The sequence below is a fragment of the Dermacentor andersoni genome, chromosome 10, assembly GCF_023375885.2.
Source record: "Dermacentor andersoni chromosome 10, qqDerAnde1_hic_scaffold, whole genome shotgun sequence".
NCBI lineage: Eukaryota > Metazoa > Arthropoda > Arachnida > Ixodida > Ixodidae > Dermacentor > Dermacentor andersoni.
The window spans coordinates 95,387,765-95,405,337 of NC_092823.1; the positions used below are offsets into that span (position 1 = coordinate 95,387,765).

The window sequence follows — 17,573 nt, forward strand, 5'->3', positions numbered from 1 at the left end:
CTTTTGTTCGGCATATTAATGCATCCTTAACGCGTAGACGTCACTTTGACGCGGTAAGTTTTTGCCGTTTTGTGACGTCGCGTGAGAGGCAGGTGAAGTGAGTGCAGCCCGAAACCTTTTGACCAATAGCCGAAGGCTAATGGCGAAAAGGCGTCGAATCAGAAATAACTATTTTGGTTTTGTTCGGTCAAATTGTGCATAATCAGTGTGCACACGTCATATCAGATGGGGAGCTATCGCGTTTTTCGTGACGTCGCGTGAAAGATAGGTGAAGTGGGGGTGGTCCAAGAAGTTTTTGACCAATCGTGATGGGCTGATTGCAGGATTGGAATAGAAAAGTTTGGAATAGTTTTACGTAATAGCACCCCCAGATTAGATTGTAAAATATTTTACACCCTTGAAAGTTGATAAAGGTTTAAACAACGGTTAAAAAGTACGCATCTAATGAGGTGTTCACCTGAACGAGATATAAACAACATAAATTTTACACCACATTCAAACTCTATCACGTTTCAAAGCAAATTCTTGGCTTCAACGCATGTTGCGCTGCATTTATATCTCATACTGACCACGTCGTGGCAAGCTGGCCTTCATCGCCGCGCGAAAAGCGTTACCGAACTCCTTTTAAGAGGCCTTGCAACACTTTTAGATCATGATCTAGGTGTGCGTATCTCCTCAACGGAGGACCACCTGATCGCTCTCGAGTTGATCTTGACTCCGGTATCACATTATACCGGAGTGTACTGAAATTAGGCCCAGTTTTCGAGAACGCCTCCCATAAGTATGACTTGGCCAGTAAAGTATAAATGGTGCGCACAGAACCTTAGGGACGAGTGCGACAGTGTTGGCATTGAAATGATTAGTGCGATGCTTCGTTATTCGGTCGATGTAAATTAGGCTATACAATGCAGAGCAAAATATTGTTGCCTTACTGGCCAAAGCTACATCCAAGCATCAGTACGGATGCAGTAACGGATGCTTTCACAATTGTTTTGACGTGCCGCGTTTTTTTTTTTTCTTGTTGTTGTTATTGTTCTCGTTTGATGTGTACCGAAGTCCACACACACGGTCACTTTCGCTTTCCGCCTCCATCAAAATGCAGCAACCATGGCCATGCAGCCGAACCCGCAACTATGACCCTGGCGGGGGGCGGGGTGTGTCATACAGCAGTTGGGACACAGTGGCGTGGCGACCTGCATTTTTGACACTGGCAATCTGACAAGAAAAGTCTATTTGACTTACGACGCTCTCCAATTCCGAGGCCATTTTGGATCCCAGCCAGGAGAGCCGCTTGGCGTACGACGCCAGAGTGTCCCTGAATTGCGGTATCCACCAGGAGAACTGCGTGCATTAAACAGAGCAGAAAGGTAACGAGGATCATGAACGCACTACGTACCTGTTCTTTGTGAGCATTTCCGGGGCCTTAGTCGCAAATCTAGTTGGCTACTAAAATGGTGCTGTCATTCTCAGGGACAGCGTGACCTACAATCCGACGACTAAAAATTCCTCAAACACAACACAATACCATGCACAATTCGGACATCCTCAGCAAGCGTATGCGAGAAAAGACCCAAGAAATGACCCTATGACAGTGTTAAAAATGCTTGCAGCATTAAGATGAGCGTACCAAAGATGTGAAGAGAATAGATATACCTTGGAATATTTCAGGAAAAATAAAAAATAACATTCTTTCAGCATACGTTACGTAGCTGAGTCGGATCATAAGGCAAGCCCCTTGGCTCTCCTCGCGTTTTCAATTTCCTTTCGCGCGTTCAGGTCTACTCCCCATGGTGGCAAAAATTTTTGTTTTAGATTTCGGTGACCGACAGCCCCAAAGCAACGCGGGAGCTATGCGTGACGCCGCAGTGGATAGCTGCGAGTTTCGTCTGTCCACCTTAGTTTCTTTATTCTGCAGCTGTAAACAAGTGTACGAGCGCTTTAGATTCGCCACCACCGAAATGCAGCCCTAGCGGGGGGAAATAGAATCCTTTGCTTCGATGTAAACAGCTGAGCGCCATGCGGAAGGTAGTTACGTTTTAAAGTAACCCAAGAGGCTAGCAACATAGCCAGAGAAAGATAGCTTCAGTATCTTAAAAGAACAAGTGTCAACATACCATTGCCCTGGTATGGAAAATTTTGCCCTTACATCAGCCAGAAGACACAGCAAGAGCTGTTTGTTAGCACAGGCTTAGATTATTTCATATTCTTGCGACTACCAGCAGTCCCGACCGATGAGTGGGTTAGGTAAGTGCTTGCTGAAAGGTTTTGGCGGGCTGTATAGGTTTCCAAGACATCATTTACCAGTTCGAAAAAGAGTAGTTAAGGAAGTGAAATTGTTAGCCTGATGGCCGCACAAGTTGACCTATTGAGCATTTTCATCTGTCATGAACACTAGTAAAGCTAAAAGGATAAATCTTTAAAAATATCTGATGTCGAAGTACGATGCACTTGATCTACGCACAAAACGTGCCGGCGAAAATCTGAAAATTATTTAATGTTTTGCCTTTATTAGCTTGTTATGCAATAATAACCTCTTTTCTCGAGTGTGGCTATGCCCAAGGCATTAGTGCACGCTGATAAAGCTTTAGATCTCCTAGAACACAGTTCGGTGTGATTTACGGCAACAGTTCCCGCAGTAAGAAGCATTTCTCACGCAACTTTATCAATAGCAACCTTCACACTTTCTCTTATCTCACATGATACTTGCGGGCGCCCTACATCTCACACGTATTTATCTCTTCCATGTGTCCAGGGAGCTATATAAAAAGGTCGCCCAGACTTGCATAAAGAAGCCTGTCGAACGCACAGGAATTCCACAATAATGAATCCTGAATGACTTCGCAATACATATAATGAGTTAGCTTGGACAACACAATTCACTAGTAATCCTAGATTGAAAAAACAAACTAGATATTCTCTATGTGACGTCGCTTCAAGTGTATGCCTCAAGGAACGTCTCTTCACAAACTGCTCCACACACCGAGGACACCGCGCTGCAATTCTGTGCGCAACTTGGTGCAAAATATGTTGCTCGCTCAAATTATAATTTGACCCGTCGTGGTTGCTCAGTGGATATGGTGTTGGGCTGCTGAGCACAAGGTCGCGGGATCGAATCCCGGCCACGGCGGCCGCATTTCGATGGGGACGAAATCGAAATGCGAAAACACCCGTGTACTTAGATTTAGGGGCACGTTAAAGAACCCCAGGCGGTCGAAATTTCCGGAGTCCTCCACTATGGCGTGCCTCATAATCAGAAAGTGGTTTTGGCACGTAAAACCCCGTAATGTTTTAAATTATAATTTCTAGCTACATTTGGTAAGCCAATTTACAAAAAAAATGGGTGCCTCCAAAAGCTGCAACCGCGTCAAGACTGTACTAAGAGGGAGTTCCCCTCAAGATCGCGCCTGACCTCCCTGACGAGGTCCTCGCGAACGTTGGTTCCGGCGATGGCCTGCAGTAGCAGAGCCTCCACGCCTATCGGACATGTGCGCTCGGCGAAGCGCAGGCACAGCTGGGGCCTCGTCGGAAGGCTTCGGTCGCGGTACGGCAACCGCGCAGTGTTAGTCGACCGCGCGTGGCGCTCCGGGAAGAACACGCTCAGCTCGTCGGCCACGCACAGCGCCATGAAGTTCAGCACGTGCCACCTGCGCTCCCAGACATGAGTCACGCGACAAAGGGAGAATGTTGCCATGTATATTCACCATGAATAGACATACAGAATATGAACAATTCTCCAGAAGGGCTAAATTTATATGTTCTTATTTATTTTGTTAACTTAGGTAATTGGTTAGTTCATTTAATTCTTAATTATTTAGTTATTTACGGAAATGTATAATTGTTTAATTCGTTAATCACTCGATTTGTTAATTATTTGGTTGCTAATTAGAGAGTTCTCCTAATTAGTTGGTTAGTGGTTCATTGATTTATCAACTTATGTGATCGGTCATTATCTCGTGGATAAATGAATCGACCTATTGGCTGATTGATGCAATCACTTGTTCGCTCATTGATTCAATTATTCGCTGATCAGTCAATTTGGTTACTAATACTATCTAGCCTTTTTTTTATTCTTTCATAGTTATTACATGAATCACGTACTTGGCAGTTGAAAGATTGGTTGAGTGATTAGGGCAACCTCAATATTTCCTAAATTTTGAGGGCGGAATTTTCGGGCAACGACAGTAATCACTTATTCCTGCCATCATTCATTATTTAGTGACTAAGTTATTGATAGATTGATTCATTCGCTCTGTGTAAAGTCCCAAAAGCAAACAGTGGGACTATGAAAGCTGACGTAGCAAGGAGTTGCAACCCTTATTTTTTTCTTTAACGCCATGTGTGTTCTCTAACCTGCTGCAAAATTTGGATACTCGAGCCCGTGTACATCAATCAGAGTGCACAAACCACGGCGAGGAACAAGCCTGTTGCCACAAAACTCTCAAGCCACAGCGCAAGGGTTAAGATTATGAGCTCAGAAGCTTTCGTTCACAAAATAAATATCCGTATCCTTTTCCCCCGCTGATGTACTGCATTTCGTGTTTTTATACGCTAGCGGATCGTATACAATGGTCATAAAAATGATTACAAGGTGCAGCTTAAGATATTTTTTTCCTGACGCTTGCCCTGTTATAGTCTGTATTTCAATACAAGTATGGAGGCGCTCCTCAAGCTTATATAGCCGTGGCGTTTTTCCAAACTTGTTCATGAGCCAACGCCGGTAACTGCCTCCCTGATACATTAGTAGCTTGGCAGATCTAAGGTTCTTTTCTGGAGTAGCCCTACTTCCTGACCAGAATCTAGATATCCAGGAAAAAAATTAAGCAGCACAATGCGTCTCTATTTATTCAAGCAGTTCAGTGCATGCGCGAATTCGTAGCCGCGCTGCCCCACCTCATCACAAGAACATTTATACTCTTCTGTGCTGCCGTGCTCTCTAAACATTTGCTCGCGATGGTTGACAACACACAAATTCCGCATGTATTCCCCATTGGGGTAATTAGAGAGGCCTCGGGCTATATCCACCATTTCGACAACATCATTTGCACTCATCTGGCCAAGTTCCTTTGACAGTACGTTGGCTACAGGCTCAGAATTCACTTGTTCTCCCACCGGTTGGCGTTACGTTTCTATCGTCCTCTGAACACGTTCTCTTGTTTGGAAAATTACGACAGCAGCGCAACGTATGCGCTACATTGGCGTGTAACTGGTTCAAATTTCAAGGAAGAAGTTACTCACGGTTCGTACTGGCCAATGAGCACAGCCATTTCCCGCAAGTAGCGCATGTTTTCTACCATCACCAGCGAGTTCTGGTCGAACATGCGGGCCCCTCTCAGAACGGTGTCGAGAAAACTCTCCCAGTCCCACTGCAATGTACCAGTGCGCAAGATCAGCCATGGGTCGCGTCTTTGGGATGTCATGGTCATTGTCATGTCCATCCTCTCAACCACGCGAATTTCGGCATCCTCAACACCCTGTGCTCAAGTGGCGATCGGTATCTGCTGTTCCGCATTAGCAGCACTCTTGCGGCTGTAGCTTCTTGATTAACGAGGAGAAAGAAAACTTTAATAGAACCGGCATTGAAGTTTGAAATGTATTTTTCAGAGCGGTCCTTCATAAAATAAATGTTGCTGGCGGCCCGCGTGTTCAAGGCCACGGGGTGCCGTTACTGAGACGCAAAAGAGTGGTTTAGGTCAGAACACTGGGTATGACGTTCATGGCAAAGAACACTGAAGTAATGCAGCGTCAGCTATGCAGCTGGTAATGTCACCATTTCAAGCAGACGTACACGACCAAGCGTTCTCAAAGACCGTTTAAAACAACTCTTGGACCACAGCACGCGTCTCTAAGGGTGCTAAATGAGCTATGGTTGTCAATGGTGTTGCGTCTCAGAACTTACGTAATGTATGGGCGGTAGATGTTTCACAACAGTGCGCACGGGCTGGCTTGCGACAACTTCAGTGGTGGCAGACGCCTGAGAAAAAAAGAAGAACGGTGGCGTGTATTTTAAGTCCACTGTGTACGGATGCAAATATCCGAAGTTGACTTCGCGAAGTGTTATATGAGCTACTGGTGTGTTTCATTGAAACCGAAGATAGCTTGGGTTCGAATCCGCAATGGCGGGGTCAGTTAGTCCCACTCTTCGTTATTTTCTTAAATGCGACTACGCACTCATTGACGCTTGTCGCTCTAAACTTTGAGATTTCATGTGCATGCTATCAACTGCAGTGCCGGTAACACATGTGCGGTTCCGACGGTGACACGCAGTTAACTCGGTTCAACTTGCTAAGCTTGTTTAGTCGGCATAGTCGTCACGCACGCATACATAGGCGAAATAGGTGTAGGTCATCATCATCATCAGCCTAGTTACACCCACTGCAGGGCAAAGGCCTCTCCCATACTTCTCCAACTCACGTGCTTCCAAACCATAGCACTTACCCGCTGTTAGTTTTTATGTGGACGAAAAGACAAATGACTGTTTGGTTCAAGAAAAATTCATCGCACCTAAAGAAACACTAATCAGAAAAATAATCCGAGCTTTACAAGTAAATTGCACTTCCCGAATATGAAAAATGTCGCCTTTGTCACCCTAACCATGTGAGTAGGCCAGAAGAAACGCAATAAAGGAAAGATGGCGTTAAACTTTCATCGCCCGACTGTCCTGACAGCATTGCTATTTTATGGCCCCTCCTTATGCCACATAGTTACACTTTTATTGGCGAAGATATTCTAAAACATCCGAAGTGTGAACTTGGCACTTTCAGTAGCTTTTACTGAGCCACGACAGTACGCATAGGAAAAGGTGGTTTCAAAACCGCGCCTTCACACTCATGGATCGGCACTGGTCCTCTCGCAAGGAATTGAAAAAAAAATTAAATTCTGAATTTCATTTTTTTTTTTTTTTAATGAGGAACATACTAGCATTCATTAACGGACGCGTAGTTTTGAAAAAATGCTTTATCTGTTTAAGCTCATTCGGCACTTCGTTTTAGTGTCCCTTTTTAGGTGTTGCCTTCGTATGGTTGCTACTAACAAAAACTGGAGCACCTTGCTTCCCCTCATTTATCTTGTTTACTCTTTCTGAGACATCACAACAGGGACAGCTTGCACGGATCTTCGAAAATGGGGATTTTTTTTCCTTATTATTAAAAACATTGCAGAAGCAGTAGAATGCTACCGAACAGGAAGTTGTCCAGTGGCATTTCCAGCCATTTTCATTTATAGAAGAAATATGTATTTCGCAAGGAGTTGAATGTTTGCTCCAAAAGAAACAGCTCTGTAGTGGAATGAGCACGTGAATAAAAACAAGTACCTCAAGTATAATGAACCGCCTCTACCATTTACGGTCAAATAGGGTGGTTACTTGTTATGCAACATTAATTGTACATAGCGGAGGCACAGCAAACCACCGAAAAGGTTTACAACTTTGTTATTCTACAACTTTGATGCAGCTTACTGTGCCTCGAGTGAAGTTTTTCCAATCATGCCTGAGCCTATTCACAGGTAAGACGTTTAGCGCCATTGGCGTCAGTACAAGACTTGCTCGCACTTGTGTTGGTAGCTACAGCCTGTCCAGTTTCCCTTACCCTCCCGATATCCTTGAAGATGCTGAGGGTGGCCTCCACGTCAGTCATTGTCTGCTGCCTGAGGGAAGGCATCAGAGTCCTCAGCGTCCACCAGGTGCTGATGAGACGGTCCAGCTGCTTGCTCGATTCGTACAACTCTAGACGGGGCACGAGTGGGCTGTGCCTTGTCAGCTGCAGCGTCCAGTGAATGCGACATTATATTACATCTCAAAGCAGTGTGTTGAAAGCTCTTACGATTTGGGTACATGGTGCGTAAACATAGCCGTACATCAACAGTCCTATATAGCTATGAACACAAGCAAACGCATGCTATGAGCTTAATGAAGGCCGATATAAATACCAGAAAACAATGTTCATTTCTTATCTAAATGCACAAGAAAAGTTCTGAATAAGCATTTCTTACTAAAAAAAAAAATACTGTGCGAAACCTTTTTCTTCAATTGGGGGGAGACTCAAGGCAGAAAACTGCAAGTGTACTTCTCCGCAAGCCATTTATAGCGTCGTTTGGAATTTGTAAAGCCAGCTCGCGCGATATCTTTACTCTCCACTCAATACATTATACTCAATACCGAAACTCGGCAAGAAAAACAGTTTTCTGGCATGTTGTCTGTAGACTTAACACTCGTCAATTATCGGTTATAGTTAATTTTGCATAGATAGCGTCATCAGCAATTTACATGCAATACGCGGTCTGCAACAACTGTGAAAGATTCCATCGCACGCCTGTAATGGACCGATGTTGACATCAAGTTCAGTTCAAGAGAGTCGACGTCCTGAGCACGGCGACACGGACGCTGGCGCGGTGAGTTTCTTGTAACTGCTATCAAAATAAAACTAAAAGGCTCACGCCGCTGCGCCTGCAACTAAAGCGTATTGTGTTTCATCTTCCCACAGTAACGACTTGAAACCATTGCATGCTAAGTTAGTTTAGAGTTAATCTGAAAAGGGACGTCGCACGCGTGAACGCGATGGATTGTGGCGTCAGGTTTCATTCAAGACAGTCGATGTCTTGAGCACAGTGGGCAGTTACGAATCTTGATCTGATGTGACGTCAGTTATATAGCTAGTATTTTCTCGAAGACTGCCGGAAATTTCTGATACTCAAATAGCTCAAGATAGGGATGAGATTCTTTAGAAACCAGTTTGCTTGGAACGGCGAACGTGACAAATCAACCTACGTGTTCTCATTGCCTAATAATTTGGCAAATAAAATACTTAATTTACTTATGCAGCACTAGTACATGGCTACTGAAATTGTAAACATCGCAGCTACTCATGAGGTCATCTGGCATCAGCTTTCAATACGAGCGAAGAGCCCTTCTCCTACAGGCCCGGCAGCATGAGAAAGCTTCTCGCTGTTTGGCTGCAAAACCCAAACTGAAAGCTTGAGGAGCGCAGGAAGCCACGTGCACAAGAAACGTCACCTGTTGACGACGTCGGACGTCTCACGGCAGGCGCCAACCGGAAGCCAAGCGATCTTATTTTGTTATTATTATTTCGACGTGGTAATTACGGCTCGGGTCAGGAGTGCGCTTCCCTCATACGTCATCAACGGAGCAAAACCAGGCGTACTACACAATTTCTTTGGTAGCGCGCCTCTCTAGAGTTTTACTTAGCAGCACGTGATGATGGGGCTTTCTTTTTCTACAAAAGATAAAGCCATTTGTTCTTTAGTTTTTAAGTTTTAATGATTGTATACCGAACTGTGATATTCATACTTAATTTGCCTTACATCGATGATTGAGTCTTTAGACCGAAGGCAGTTACAAATAAGCAATCTGAGTCCTTACATTATACGAAGGCGACCATTAGTCAAAAACTTACGCAAAGGACTCAAGCAAACATTTTTACTCGTGCATAAAGCTGTAACGAATCCGGCAACCGCGTTTGACATAATAAATCATACTTGAAGCAGCAGTTTTGTACACATTAGACTAAAATTGTATAACCTCCCCCTTTACCACTGTATTGTAAGCAGGACGCCGGTCTCTCTCTAAATCTTGAGTGGACATTGGTCTAGAACTCTCAGTATTTGTGTACCATTGTTTACAAATATTACAGATGTAAATTGTGGTATTTAAATTATAAACGGACTTATCAACTCCAATCGATGGAGCAAGGAAAAAGGTGCCTCTGACAACAAACTTCGGCAAGCCCGTCTCCTAGGTAGGATTTACTGTATATTCATCATAATATGCGTCAAAAACAACACGCGGAACTTCTGCGCAGTGGATACACAAAAAAGTGAAAAAAAGATTGGTTCGTCAAATGCAACACCATTTCAAGACGCTTCATTTTATTGTTTATTCTTGCGGGTGAATTTTCCCCAAGACATACGTCAAATGCAGGCACTTAGTTAATAACGTATACGTGCTTATTGACTGTCATTTGTGTCATATACCACATAAAGCAGGCCGCAATCTGCCGCCACAAAACAATGTATGTGCACAATATCCCACAGGGAATATCAGATATTCGTGTTAATATACTTTAGAAATTCAATGCAACTTGTAAAAGCACCCACTATGATTGGTTAAAATTGGAAAACTCTCGCATATGAGAAGCTTCATAATGAGAAGGATAGTCGTGGAGTAGTGCACAACTCAGACTTTACATTGTTATTAAGGTAACCACGAAAAAACATCTAAGCTCTGAAGGTTGCACAACAATAGAGAATTGGGCGAGTTGGGTTACAGGGCAACAGTTCACAGGGCAACGAACAGACACCTAGAAGCGCTTCTGTCGCCTCTCCTTGTAAGCGTCAATTCGTTGCGCTGCTAAGCGATTAACTTGATTCAATTCGTCAACTGCTCTCTATTCCAGCACTTCTGTCTTTTCTTGTCCGTCTACATTCCTTGCGCCGCTACGTTTTGAACGCAGAACTTGCACTTATTTAACTATTGCTCAAGTTGCTTCTAAACAATCAAGTGAAATCAGCAGGAACGCTCAGACGTGACGACTAGCTAACCAGAATTTCCTGGTACTCCGCGTGGGCGTCGGGAAGCTGGACGTGTAAGAAGGGCGCAACGTCCAGGTGCCTCAGCGAGAGTGCGACCACCTCGTCCAGCCTCCAGGTCCGGTTGCCGTGCTCGTGAGCGAAGGGAAAGCCGCCGAGACCCACGGTCTCCAGCGCGAACAGGAACGACTCACGGGTTCGAGCAGCCGTCTCTGCGTCATCGCACACCATGGCACACGTTAGAAAAAGAAACGTTGCTAAACTCTAAAAAAAGGTTTGTTAATTTTCTAAACCTGCCGGGACACTCTAGAAAATCTACTGAATATCAGTCTAAAAATTTAAAGGGGCTAATCGATAACGTTTGCAATATGTCTGTTTGCGTGTCTCTCTCTGTCATCAGCTAACCTGTTTCACGCCAACTTTGGTCACTGGGCACTCCTTGGTCTAGTGTGTAGAGCAGTGGGCTGCCGTGCTCAGGTAACCAAGTTCGAAACCAACTGCCACACCTAGGTGGGTCAGTGGGTATTTAACAATGGTCATGTGCTGCTCTTCGACGAACATTTCTTCATGTACACTTTAGTCACTGCATGTGTGCCGCTGGTTATTTCCGCCCTTCAATGAACCACTTTTACGCCAACTTCGGTGACTGTGTGTTTGCCACTGGGTACATGCTGCTCTTCAATCAACATGCTCCACGCGAACTTGGGCCCCTGGATGCGTGGCGCTCTACAATGGACCTCAAATGTGACGCCATTTTCGGTCGCTGGTGACGTGTCATTGGGTATACGCCGCTCTTCATATCAATCATTATACCGCATAAGACATCATCGCCAATTGTACACCCATCAAGATAGATTACTAATCACAATGCCGTCGCCAATTAACTCCGAAAGGTGGATACATCGCCATTTTGTTTTCAATGAACAGCGCCGTGAACAGGGTCAGGTGCTCATTTTAGACTGCACCATAGGTTCGGGATCAGCCCACATTTTTAGGCTTCACCACCTTCGGTATACGCTCGCATTTTTTTAGGGATCGATTGCCTATATCTTTAGAATAGCTAAGTAGCTGGAAAGAAACTGGTCCCACGCATGCCAAGGAAGTTATTCGCATTATATGACCCTCATAAATGTTTCAATGACCGGTGGTGCTATTTTGATCGTCAAATTGATTCACTTTGTCAACTTTTGCCAGTTCTGATGTGGTCCTGATTCACTGGAAGGGCCCCTGTGACCTGTCTCATTCGTTTAAAACGCCAACATAGTACAGTTCTACAACACAGCGTAATTGCGGAGAGCCAGGAATAGCAACCCGGCTTTGTTTCCTGAGCAATTATGCAATGTAAGAACAAACGATAGATAAATGTCACAATCACAAGAACGATCCGTCTTCAAGCGCATAATTCGTGTAATAAAACGAAGCTTACTGGAGGTTCCTTCCGGGGATTCGGTGTGTCGGCTCCGTCTGATACACATAAGGTGGACAGATGACGTAGACAATGTAAAAGTGAACTGTACCGATACCAGAAGTGGCTTAATCAAATGTAGGCAGGTCCTTGATGTGGTCAGGTGGGTCACATGGGTTGGGTGATGGCGGCCCCGCGGTCGTGTGGGCAGTAGAGCGCACAGCGTGTGTAAAGCAAGGCATAAAATATCCTCACTTCTATCGGGGTCAAAAAGTTGGCCTTCAGGTAAAACGTCGATAATTCTCTCTAAACGAAGACAAAGAAGCCTAAAAAAAGCATTTATATTACTTGAGTTGCTGGGGTGCCTCCACTGCTATATTGCAATGGCGGATAATGGGGCACTCGAGACGCGCTCAGGCCATCGACGCCGCCGTATCCCTTCATCATACTCTCGCGGTGTCAATACGAAGAATCAGTGAAGTGCGATTCATACTAAAAAAAATGGCAGATTTGTCCAAAGGACGAAGCCTCGGCAGCGATAGCAAGGTTTAAAGTTGCGTTTGAACGGCGCATACGGGATTTTACCTATACGTGAACGTGACATATTGATAGCACGCAGAATGCAAGACAACTTCTTCTGTGCAGTAGGAACAGCGCCCTGGCAGCTACCAGGCGTCTCATAACGTTAGCGCGCTGAAGAGCGCCGCCGGTGGTGTCGCAGGCGTCGCTCCTCAATGGTGCACAAGATTATGGGAATCCACCAGCGTTAAAAAGTGCCCAGTTCGATATTAGAAAACGTTAGCTTGACGTTAGCTATAAGTATATAACTAGTGCATACACACAGTGTCACAACAGAAGCGCTAGTGCACAAGAGGTCCAGAGAAAGGCAGAGCGCTGTCTGAGCTCCGTCAGCAAGGCGATTTAGTTTAGCGTTAACCTTACGTTCCCTTCACTTCGTTGTCTTTTTTTTTTCTGAAGCCAACCGCACTCCGCCTTTCTGGAGACCCTCTAAACCTCTGTGCATGTGCCACGCATGCGCGTTTGATAGGGAGCGCACCGCAATGGTGGCGACGACGGCGCGAACACCCGTCGATTGGCATTGCTATCACAACTGCAGCACTGTCACATGACATGAATGTTAATGCGTAAGCATTCTTAGGCGACTCGCCAAAGAAGTCTGTCTATCGATCTGTCCGTCCGTAACGCGTAACACGATGAGCTTCAAAAAGAAAAACAGAATAATTCGAAAGGAAAATCCTAAGACAAACGTAAGGAGTGCTCAGTTTCGCCCGCGCTCTAGCAACTTGTTGCAATGTGTTGATCACGCTCTTATCTCTGTGATAAGACGCAACATGAACTACATATTTGGTGGGAGTATCATTCGACCGAGGAGAAAAAGAATCATTAGCATGCACTAGTGTCATATCCCGTCATGCGCTTTTTATTACGATAACTAACGGAAAACAATATAACAGCGTAATAATGTTAGCTTCTCAAATAAGAACAACTTAGCTCGTAATCATGCAAGGGTAGTTTAGTGCTTAAAGAGCGCGTTTTAGTGTTACTCAGATAACAATACTCTCGTCTGAATCAATCTGGCAGTACTGATAACGTGATGTCACACCACAGGGGCCTTGCTTGAATAATTGGGCTAATTAACTGTTTGTATTTCATAACGAATTTTTAAAAAAATTGGTGATGTAAAGTGCGCATTAACTTGCTACTTTAAATACGTTCTACAGAGATGCTTCGTTATTTATAAGCAGTATACAAAACTCGCAGAAGATGTGATTAATATGGGCAACAATTCAAGCAGAGTAGGCGGTCCACCACCAGAACGTGCACAAAAAGAGCCCTAAGGATATACCGAAACACCGAGTGTTTGGCTGAGTGCATTCCTCTGTTGATGACACTTCGTGCATCTTCAAAGTAAAAATAGGCTTTCCACGCATGTCGAGCAAAATGTGTGCTATTGGAGGTCAACATATGATCAGCACACTGCAGTGAGCATGTTTCATTACCGTGAGATCGGGCCAAATCGATCACAGTGAAGCGCCACCACGTACATTATAATACGTGCCGCCGACCGCCTATTGCAGACTAACACGGCGAGGGTGCTGCCCCCTGTTGCTCGATCCCGCGGCGAATAGCAGAAGAAAGCAAAGTTGCCTCTCCGTTGAGTACATAGCCGCATAGCAGTTGGCTTGGTGTCTATAGTGATACAGCTGTTTATGTATAGATACAGACTTTTACGACTGGCATTTCTTTTTCACCGTTCCCGCCTGCTGTTGCTCACATTTGCAGGTTTTCTTGTAGGACCTTCCCCAAATTTAAGCGTGTGGCACTTGCGACAAATGTCCATTTTTTGTTTGAGAGATGCTTTTTGATAGTCATCTTTTGTGTATGCCGAAGGGGTTTTCACCATATATCCCTGTTAGTCTTTAAATACTGTTTGATTTGATAGCACCGTGTGGTGTCAACTTCTTTTTTTAGTTTCTGTCCAGTAACGCTGTTGCAGCCTTGAATGCATGTCAATTCGGCTGATCCCCCGCCCTACGGAACCGAAGCGTGTACCTGTGGTACCGCTGCTGGAACTAGTCCCGTGATTTCGTTCGCCTTTCGTAGCGTGGCAAATAAGAAATATAAATATTTTATTTTGTACAACGTGCAACTTGAAACGAGACGTAATGTAAATAAGTTATTCATTATGGTTTCAGTTTCTTTCTTGTTTGCCCATTCGATATTTTGTGTACATATGTGCTCTAGAATAAAGTTGGAATTATTAAGAAAGCATACCTAAAGTAAACGTTTTATATTACGTAAATTATGTGAATACCGATCCAGGACGTGCCTTTTCGCTAGTTACTTTCTTACAAAGTGCATAGCGAAATGGAATTGAGCTGCCTGAAGAGCAAGTACGTTCCCAAAATGAAATGTTTTAATCTATGTTGTAACACCTCCCCCCCGCTGTAACGCACCAGGGCAATGCGGGGTCATTCTTGAATAAAGAAAAAAATATAAGGACCCGCCTTTAATTTTTTAGCTATCCTCAAAAGCAAAATGGCGTCCGCATCTCCTAACGAGCGCTTATCTCCTGTTGGCCTGCCTGTCGGCTTTCCTCGGAGTCTGATGGCCAATTCCTGTAGCGAGTGACCGTCGTAACAAAACGAACAAATTGTGTGCAACGTTTAAATGGACATCAGTTCAACCGATACGGAACTCATGACCACCCCCTTTACAAAACCAAAGGAGCTATGCGAGGTTGCAGAAACTGGCACTGGCGTGAAGCGCGCCTGGACTACTTCGGGTAGAAGAACATGTGCAGGAGTTTCGCCATGGTAGCTTTCGCTTCATGGCCAATAAAAAAGTATATAAAAGTAATCGCTCACGGGTAGAGGAGCAGTTGTGCACAAAGGTAGTCACTTCCGCGAGAGCGGTGTCCATTGTCCGGGTGTTCTTCGCATCTTCTGCGTGCCAAAACAAAAAGACAATCATAGAAAAAAAGAAGCTGACGCCCAACACGAAAATAAACATTACGTTTTCTCCTACAAAGATTCCCTTATTGTTTTCCTTATTCTTATTACCACTATCCAGGCAATCTCACGGACATTGTGGTCTCAGAGGGCAGGCAACACATTTTACTTGCTTCAAATTTTCATTGCATTCAATGATCAAATTCGGCTTGACACTGCTCAAATTCGGCTTGACACTTCTCAGGAACATTTGGGTGAATTTGTGTCCTAAAAGAACGAAGAAGCTGCCAAAACGATCCATAACTGAGAACACGAAACAATGGGAGGTGCGGAACGTTGCAAGTTCGTAAGTACATTGCAGCTTTTTTTTTTTTTTCAATACGAAATTTTTATTTATTTATTTATTTACTTACTTATTTATTTGCAGTTGCATCTTGAATTAAAAAACAAACCGCGGAGAGGTTGGCAGCGTGCGTTTTCACACATGATTAAGGAATGCTCACCAGCAGAAATAAAACAATCATTTAACTTTCTTTTATATGTTTCCTCATTGTCTAAGCATGCGTAACTTAGTCACTCAACCACAGCATAGAATACTTCACTTACATAGCCCGGGGAAAAATCCATGAAAGAGCAAATGACTTCCCTACATGGCTGCTGAAATTATAAACACGGACCTATCATAACCCTGTTTTCTGCGCGATTGTGCCAGTAATGCTGCGACGGGGGCTGTTGGTGAAACAACGTGGCCAGACGCGGTGCTCAAAGGCGTGACGAGGGCCGGGTTAGCGTAACGACCGGTTATCGCGCTTAAGCTCGTCTGCGTTCTTGTCGTTGACCGGTCCCTCATTACGCGTTGAAGCAGTAGGTCTAGCCACCATACGATTGCGACACGTACGCGCAGTCTCGGAGATATGATCGAAAATGTTTTCCCTGTCTATAATGGTGGCGTTTTCAGTGTCATCGGCGTTCGAGAAATTACGACGAAGTACCTTGGACGTAGCGCAGCGCCGAGCGGTACAGGTAGCCGACGCTGGCATGCTTGTAAGGCAGCCACTGCGGGTGCGTCCGGTTCAGCAGGTCTTCGGTGCACACGAAGCTGTAGAAATCGCTGCATGGAGGCACCTGCCAGCTGAACAGTCCCTGAGGCTTGGCCTTGAAGTACAGAGCTGTAACGGTATTGTGGCGCAGAACGTTACCGCAAATATCAGTTGTAAACTTGGGCTGGGCTGCTAATAAGGAAGACTAAAAGAAGAAAAAAAAACACTTGACGCGAAAGAAAGAGGTAATTAGAAAGCAGCATCACCGAGTGTCAACTCCGATGCTATATTAAGCTTTAATTTTGTGTACAAACAGATGACGTACGTACGAAAGCTCGTGCGACACGCATCCGTGAAAAAAGTCGGCATCAAAGCTGAACTTTCTTTTATTTATTTACCATATGACTACTGTCATGTACAGAGCGATCCACTGTTAAGTGGAATTCCTTACCAGCAATGAAGTCAGTACAGCTGAAACGTTTCCCCGCTTTTATCGAAAACCAAACTGCTAATGCAATCATTTTGGCGCGCGCATACAAACTTAAATTACTGAGTGAGCTTTTTGCCACATCTCAGCAATAATCAACGGTAGTGTACTGCTGACTACATGTTTCCTTTACCAGTTGATAATACGGCACTACTGCGCTTCCTAATTTTAACGCGCCCACTAGTAGCCTTTCCCGTGACTTCAGTCTACTTTGCCGGATGCTACAGTTGGCGAAATATATGAAGAAGCGGGACGTGCGACGATAAAAATAGTGAGGCTGATTATTTCATTTAAAGCATCCTCTGAAATCCAGAACACGGCAAATAAGCACCTAGCCTATGTGAACTGTTTCAGTTGAACCATATAGTAATCGAGCATTCTATTTCAGCCAATTATACCGTAAATTACCCGTTTCTCTGACGGTCCCCTCCGCATCTCATCCCCGCTTTGCGTAGCCATGTAGACGACGCCACTTTATGTCGATGATGACTATAGCTATTATTAGAACAACCAAGTTCTACTTCTGATATGGTGCAAAGGCGTCGGTAGCAGCAATTCTGAGAGTACAGTGCATTTCTTTTTTTTTTTTCTAATTCTGCAACAGGACAGTGTCCGGCTACTCCAAAACG

At 44.6% G+C, this 17,573-nt stretch overlaps 1 protein-coding gene across 1 annotated transcript in view; it reads right to left on the bottom strand.

Annotated features, from left to right (window-relative positions):
* Positions 1 to 17,573, bottom strand: part of LOC126543549 (uncharacterized) — a 37,787-nt gene that overhangs the window by 10,995 nt on the left and 9,219 nt on the right. The window contains exons 6-13 of the mRNA XM_055062554.2: positions 16,410 to 16,586; positions 15,334 to 15,411; positions 10,552 to 10,751; positions 7,584 to 7,754; positions 5,897 to 5,971; positions 5,236 to 5,363; positions 3,410 to 3,644; positions 1,243 to 1,341 (exon numbers count right to left, since the gene is read on the bottom strand). Coding sequence (XP_054918529.1) covers positions 1,243 to 1,341; positions 3,410 to 3,644; positions 5,236 to 5,363; positions 5,897 to 5,971; positions 7,584 to 7,754; positions 10,552 to 10,751; positions 15,334 to 15,411; positions 16,410 to 16,586 — 1,163 coding nt within the window. The remainder of the gene's footprint in view (positions 1 to 1,242; positions 1,342 to 3,409; positions 3,645 to 5,235; positions 5,364 to 5,896; positions 5,972 to 7,583; positions 7,755 to 10,551; positions 10,752 to 15,333; positions 15,412 to 16,409; positions 16,587 to 17,573) is intronic.